Source organism: Propithecus coquereli, unplaced genomic scaffold (genome assembly GCF_000956105.1).
Source record: "Propithecus coquereli isolate 6110/MARCELLA unplaced genomic scaffold, Pcoq_1.0 Scaffold235, whole genome shotgun sequence".
NCBI lineage: Eukaryota > Metazoa > Chordata > Mammalia > Primates > Indriidae > Propithecus > Propithecus coquereli.
The window spans coordinates 3,872,497-3,880,487 of record NW_012147897.1 but is presented as its reverse complement, the minus strand read 5'-3'; the positions used below and the strand labels follow the sequence as shown (position 1 = coordinate 3,880,487).

The 7,991-nt window shown below is 38.1% G+C and overlaps 1 protein-coding gene across 1 annotated transcript in view; it reads left to right on the top strand.

Annotated features, from left to right (window-relative positions):
• C2CD3 (C2 calcium-dependent domain containing 3) overlaps positions 1-7,991 on the top strand; it is a 136,321-nt gene that overhangs the window by 26,048 nt on the left and 102,282 nt on the right. The window contains exons 6-7 of the mRNA XM_012645685.1: positions 1,509-1,641; positions 2,099-2,215. Of these exons, the coding sequence (XP_012501139.1) occupies positions 1,509-1,641; positions 2,099-2,215 (250 nt within the window). The remainder of the gene's footprint in view (positions 1-1,508; positions 1,642-2,098; positions 2,216-7,991) is intronic.

The following is a 7,991-nucleotide window of genomic DNA, read 5'->3' as shown; positions in this document are numbered from 1 at the left end:
GTGAGCCACTGCGCCCAGCCTCTTTTTCTTTTTTTTTAAGACATGGTCTCACTCTGTCGCCTGGACTAGAGTGCAGTAGTGTGGTCAGAGCTCACTACAACTTCAAACTCCTGGGCTTAAGCGACCCTCCTGTCTCAGCCTCCTGAGTAGCTGGGACTGTAGGTGCCTGTCACCACACCTGGCTAATTTTTTAAATTTTTTATAGAGACGGGGCGGGGGGGGTCTCTCACTGTATTGCTCAGGCTGGTCTTGAACTCCTGGCCTCAAGTGATCCTCCTGCCATGCTTATAATCCTGCCTGCTAGGATTATAAGCATGAGCCACCATGCCCAGCCTATGTTTTCCTTTTAAACCAAGATTATGCTGGCCAACTGTTCAAGCCAAAGAAAATATACCATGCACAACCCCATGTACTGTCAATGTGCAACCTCTTCAAAAAGAGTTACTATAATCAGTGGACTTAAAGATCAAACAAGACAGATGGTGGCTCAGTCTGAGTTGATAGTGTGACCTGTACAAAAATGGGAAAGGACTACTTTAAGAAGTAGTCAATTCTACATCACTGTAAATGGTCAAGCATGGCTGGATAACCTTCTGATAGTACTCTTCAGATTGGATTAATCATCAAGTAGATAGTTGGATATGATATTTAAAGGTCCCTCCCACAAGATTAAGTGGGCCACTTTAGTAGGCCTAGAGTTGAGGTTGTGGGAGGGACACAACAAATGCATAAACATAATGATCTTGGTTTATATTGTACTGACATTGTACCAGAAAAGAGGATACAAAGCTAAATTGGTCAACCAGCTAGTATTTATGAAACACTTACTGCACATCCTGCTTGTAAGAGGACTTTAGAATAGAAAGCTGGGAGTTGGAACTGAAATCAGAAGCTGTATACCTCCCTGTGTTTAGCAGGGGCTGTGTTCCCATGGCATGTAGGAAATAAGGGAAACATCTGTCCTGAACTCATCTGAGTGCTCACGTGATCTTGGACAAGTCATCAAAGCTTCTTAGCATTCTTTTCTTCATAAAAGTATAAATTTGGAATAGATTATCACTATGTCTCCTAAAGGTTTAGTTTATACAGTTGTTAGTGTTTCTTGGTAAGAATGACATTATAACTCTTACAAATAATAGGAGAATTCAATAAGGTCTCTGGATACAAAAATAACATATATACATTGCTAACCTTATTGTGTACAAACACCAGTTGCAAGAGTCAGTGTATGGATATAACAACTCCCGCAGGGTGGTCAGTCTGTCTGGAATGGAGACTTCATTCATTGCGGTAATGCCAGCATCTAAAACTGCATGTAGTAGAAGTTCAGTAAACATCTATTGTTAAGTGAATGTCCTCAAGGAATTCTCAAGCTAATGGGGAAGGCAGACAAATAAGCCATTACAGTACACTGCGGTAAGTCTTGCGATAGAAGGAAATGTACTGAATATTGCAAAATGTTTCTACTGGATTTTAGATTTTTTGTTTTCTGCTTTTCCCCTCTTCAGCTCTGTTAGAACGAGGCAATAAACTACGTGATGCCATGGTGATTTCTGCAATGAAATCAAGCCCAGATATGAGCATGTTGCTGGACAAAGTTCATTCTCCTATAAAGGAAGATTCTCATAGAGCATCAGCACAGTAAGTTACAGGATAGACATGAGCCCCAATAGTTTATTTCTTAATAGCTATTAACCTATATTTTTGTCAAGGTATGGACTGGATAATGTTAGAAATGCTCAGCAAATAATTCTTAATGTGATAAGAAAGAATCCTAAACTAGGAGTTAAGGTACTCAGAATCTAGTCCTAGCATTGGTACTTGCTAAATATATAAAGGGGTAAATTCTTTGCTTTCTCTGAACTTGCATGCTTGCGTATAAAATGGGGATATTGTCTTTCTACCTCACAGAAATGAAATGGGATTCTAACATAGGAAAGAGCCTACAAAGTGTAAAATTTTATATATATTTAAGGTAGTTAAGTCTAAAGCATATTAAATCTCCTGAGTTGGACCAGTTCCATGTACTAATTGATTATGATTTAGATTTTTCCCATCTGTTAGCCACTCAATGAGAAAATATTTTTCAACACCTTAGAATCCGATCCTTGTTTAGGGATCAAATTAAAGATCACCTCCTCCCTCCAACTGAGAATACATTTTGGAAAAGTGACCCAAAAGCTGATACCAGAGCGATACAGCTGCTATTAGGCAGGTAAGCACTCTTAACTAGCTTTCTTCCTTTTATATTCTTCCTTTAATTCTTTGTATACATTGTTAACAGATCTTCTTCCTGAAGCAACACTTCCTTAGACTAACCAAGTCCTTCCCTGTTCCTTCAACTACCACTCATTGCCTACTAAATGAAAATCCAATCTTTAGCCTTTTATTCTTGTCTTCACTTACAGAATGATCCCCAATCCACCTTTCCATTCTTATCTCCCAACTCTTTTCCTCAACACCAGTGTTAGCATGGTATGATGACAAGAGCATGGATTTTAAACAAATACAAGTTCAAATTCGAAATCTGTCTCTTAGTTTTCTGGCCTTGTACAGGTATCTTTGAACTTTAGAGGTGTCAATAAAATTGGAATTATAATCTAATATGGCAAAATTATTGTGAGGATTAGAAATGATATATGTAAAGGAGCTAACACTGTGCTTGATAAACAGTTCAACTCTTGGTAGCTGTTATTGTTAATATTATTACTAACATGTGCCCTCAAACCAGACTCATTTATTTATTGTCTTTTGAATAAAATACTATTAATATCTGTATTCCTATCTTGGAAAGGTAGCAGGGCATAGTGGTTAAAAGCAATGTGTGCTGAGTTTAAGAAGTGTGAGAGTTTTTTCCCACTGGTAGAGGAGGAGCAGTAAGACATTAGGGGTTGAAGTGACAGGAATTGATGACTTATAGGTTGTGGAAAAAGAGCAAAGAGTAAAAAATGATTCCTAGGGTTTTTGCTCTAGTGACTCCAAAGATCATAATGATTTAAATAGAAATCTTTAAGCAAGCATAAGGCAAGGATTTAAAGTTAATAAGTTCAAGTTGTTTTTTTTTTTTTTTTAGAGAGTCTCACTCTGTTGCCCAGGCTAGAGTGCCGTGGCGTCATCCTAGCTCACAGCAACCTCAAACTCCTGGGCTCAAGCAATCCTTCTGCCTCAGCCTCCCAAGTAGCTGGGACTACAGGCATGCGCCACCATGCCCGGCTAATTTTTTCTATATATTTTTAGTTGTCCGATGAATTTCTTTCTATTTTTAGTAGAGACGGGGTCTCGCTCTTGCTCAGGCTGGTTTTGAACTCCTGAGCTCAAACAATCCGCCCGCCTCGGCCTCCCAGAGAGCTAGGATTACAGGCGTGAGCCACCGCGCCCGGCCAATAAGTTCAAGTTTGAGTCTGTAAATCTGTTAAACTTGAGCTGCCCGTGGAACACACAAGTGTAGTTGTCTAGTAGACACTTGGATATATAAAGGTGAAGCTCAGGAGAGAGGACTGACCTAAAAATTAAAATTTGGAATTCGTTAGCTACACAGCAGTAATTGAAACCTTGGGAGTGGATAAGATCACCCAGGGAGAGTATGGTAAAATGAAAGTAAGAATAAAGGACACAACTTTTATGCCCATTCCTTTTTAAACGTACATAAAATGATGGTAAAGGAATAGAAAAGGCATAAACTCACAAGAACCAAAAGGGCAGGTAACAGCAGATGAAAGACATCAGTAAAATTTTGGAAGCTAGAAAGCAGATGGACAATGGAAACTGACCTAGCAAAATAGAGAAAACTGTACCTGTGATGTCAGAGGACCAACAATTTGATTGCAGAAGCCCAGAAAGACTCGGTAATTAGGAACACTAGGTATCTCTTAAGGTATTATCTGAGTTTGAGGCTTAAAACAAGGACTGGTTAAGAAAAAATAGATAGAAATGGTTAGACCCTTTATCCCTTGCTCCAAGACCTAGAGAGACAGTATAGTATAGAGGTTAATTAAAAGAGAATTCAAGCCAGACTGCCTGTATGCAAATCTGAGCTCTGCCACTTACTAGTGTGGTAAAACCTTATGCAAGTTACTTAACTACCTTCTACTGCAATTTCTTTACTTGTAAAATGGATATCATAATATAACCTACTTCAGCGATACGTAGATTCAATGAGTTAAGTCCTGTAATCTTCTAATACTGCTTGTCACAGAGTTACCTCTCAATGTCAGGTATTGTTATTATAATACTGCCCCCTACCTCCAGAGCAAGAGACTGACATTCTCCTGCCCAGTGGAAGACAAGAAGTTTATTCTCTGTAGAGGGAGGACTAGTTGATCTCTAGATTCAAGGCTATCAAGCACAACCGAAGGTAGAGGTGAGCACTATACTGAGGAAAAGGAGATTAAGTTAAAGTCTACATATGGAATGATGAACACCCTTCCTACCCCTAGCCCTGTTTCCTTCTTGACTACCAGAACACTGAGAGCCAAACCATCTCCCCGGTGGGAGATTCACATTCTGCTTGGAAACTGCCCAGCTCAAGAGAAAAGAAGTACAGTCTGACAATTAGAGGTTACCCAACAAAATGGTCTAGCTCTGCCCAATTATTTTACAATGAAGTCCACCAGTTAGCAAATTCCCCCCAACTCCCAACCTGTATATAAGGCTTCCAGACAACATGTCAGTGCCTGACTTTTAATATGAACAGATAGCCAAGATTTATGGACATTTGAGGAATGCTTCCAATATTTAGACAGAGAACAAGATTTAGTGGAAAATTTGGAAGAGAAAGGTAAGGAAAAATCCCAGAAAGTTTAACAAAAAGGATAGAGTTGAAAAATAGAAAAGATAAAATTGAGGATTTTTCAGGAGGTTCAGCATTCAAATAACAGGAGTTCCAAAAAGAGAAGATGAAAAAAAAAAAGAAAGAGAGAAAGAAATTATTAAAGTAAATTTCCCTGTTCTGAAGCAGGTGAGCTTCTGTATTGATATTTGAACCAAGACCTCTTTCTTCATCTCTCTCAGCTCAAGAGAGATGAAAACTTCACTCCACACTCGGGCAGCCAAGAATAGGGCTCCCTCTCCCCCGAACACCCAATTGGTGGGCTGTCTTCCAAGGGAAGGGTAAGACATCAGCAAGAAAAAAAGAAGAGACTCAAATTACTAGAATTAGAAATTAAAGAGGGGACAGTAATACCAACTTTATGCAAATAAAACAGATTATAAAGGAATGCTAGGAACAGTTGTATGATAATAGACAACTTAGATGAAATAGATTCCTAGAAAGGCACAAATTACCAAAACTGTCTCAAGAAGAAATAGACAATATAAACAGACCTATAACAAGTAGAGAGATTGAATTAGTAATCAAAAACCTACCCACAAAGAAAAGCCCATACCCAGATGGCTTTGCTGCTGGATTCTACCAAACCCTTAAAGAAGAGTTGATACCAATTCTTAACAAACTTTTCTAAAAAATAGAATAGTGGGGAACACTTCTCAACTCATTTTTTGAGGGTAGCATTACCCTGATACCAAATCTAGGCAGAGGCATCACAAGAAAAGAAAATTAAAAATCAATATGAATGTGGACACAAATTCTCTACAAAATATTAGCAAACCGAGCCAAAAATAATTATGCAGTGTGACCAAGCAGGATTTATTCCAGGAATGGGAAGTCAGTTTAGCTTTTGAAAATCAGATCAAGTGTAGCGGCTCATGCCTATAGTCCCAGCACTTTGGGAGGCCAAGGCAGGAGGCTCACTTCAGTCCATGAGTTCAAGACCAACTTGGGCAACACAATAAGACCCCTTCTCTACAAAATATTTTTAAAAGTTAAAAAAAATGGGTCAATTTACATGATACACTATATCAATAGAATAAAAACAAAACCTTGTGATCATCTCAAAACATGCAGAAAAAGCATTTGACAAAATCCAATACTTTCATGATAAAACAGCAAACTTGGAGTAGAAGGGAAAATCCTCTGATAAAAGACATCTAATAAAAACCCACAGCTAACATCATACTTAATGTTTAAAGATTGAACACTTTCTTCCTAAGATTAGGAAAAAAAACAAGGATTTCTACTCTAACCAATTCTATTCTCTCGCCAGTTATATTCAACATTTAGCTAGAGATTCTAGCTGCTCAATTAGGAAAAAAAATTAAAGGAATCCAAACTGGAAAAGAAGAAGAAAAATATCTCTGTTCACAGATGACATCTGGTATGTAGAAAATTATAAGGAACCTACTAAAAAAGTATTAGAAATAATAAACAAGTTCAGCAGGGTTGCAAATCATGAGATCAATATGCAAAACTCAAAATCAATTGTATATCTATGTACTTGAACAATCTGAAAATAAGAAAACAGTTCCATTTATAATAGAATCAAAAAGAATAAAATCCTCTGGAATAAATTTAACAAAAAAAGTGTAAAACTTAAACTCTAAAATCTGTAAAACACTTCTGAAAGAAATTGAAGACGTTCTAAATAAATGAAAAAACATCCCATGTTCATGATCACAATATCTATCAGAATCCCAGCTGACTTCTTTGTAGAAATTGACTTTCTTTGTAGAAATTTCTAAAATTTATATAAAATTGCAGGGAACCCAGAATAGCCAAAACAATCTTGGAAGAAAAAAAATAAGGAGGACTCACACTCCTGATTTTAAAATCTACAGAGCAACAGCATAAGGATAGACATATAAATCATTGGAATAGAATTGATAATTTAGAAATAAACCCATGTGTCTGTGGTCAGCCGATATTCTAAAGGCTGTCAAGACCAATCAGTGGGGGAAAGAGTAGTTTTTTTAACAAATAATCCTGGGACAGCTGGACAACTGGATAGCCACATGCAAAAAAAAAATGAAATTGGGCCGGGCATGGTGGCTCACGCCTGTAATCCTAGCACTCTGGGAGGCTGAGGCCGGCGGATTGTTTGAGCTCAGGAGTTAGAGACCAGCCTGAGCAAGAGCAAGACCCTGTCTCTACTAAAAAAATAGGAAGAAATTAGCTGAACAACTAAAAATACATATATAAAAAATTAGCCAGGCATGATGGCTCATGCCTGTAGTCCCAGCTACTCAGGAGGCTGAGGCAGGAGGATCACTTGAGCCCAGGAGTTTGAGGTTGCTATGAGCTAGGCTGACACCACGCACTCTAGTGTGGTCAACACAGTGAGACTCTGTCTCAAAAAAAAAAAAAAGGTCTAGATAATAACAAGCATTGATGAGGATGTGGAGAACTTGGAACCTTTGTACACTGCTGGAAGAAACATAAAATGGTGCAGCCACTTTGGAAAATTGTTCCTCAAACCGTTACATATACTTTTATCATATGACCCAGCAATTCAATTTCTAGGTATATACACAAGGGAAATGATAAAACACATCCACACAAATATGTGTACGTGAATGTTCAAAGCAGCATTATTCATAATAGTCAATAAATGGAAACAACTCAAAGGTCTGTCAGCTGATGAATAGTTTTAAAAAATGTGGAATATCTATGCAGTGGAGTAGTATTAATACTTTGCCATAAAAATGAAGTACTGATACCTGCTACAGCATGGAGGAACCTGGAAAACATGCTAATAGAAGGAAGCCAGTCACAAATGAATACATATTTTATGATTTCATTTATGTAAAATGTCTAAAATAGGCAAATGGGTAGAGACAGAAAGTAGATTAATGGTTCCTCAGGGTTGGGTGTGATGGTAGGTAGGGATTATAATGATTACTAATGGTTACAGAGTTTCTTTTTGAGGTGACTAAAGTATTTAAAAATTGACTGTGGTACTCTGGGAGGCTGAGGCGGGTGGATCGCTCAAAGTCAGGAGTTCGAGACCAGCCTGAGCAAGAGCGAGACCCCCCCATCTCTACTAAGAATAGAAAGAAATCATCTGGACAACTAAAAATATATATATAGAAAAAATTAGCCGGGCATGGTGGCACATGCCTGTAGTCCCAGCTACTCAGGAGGCTGAGGCAGGAGGATC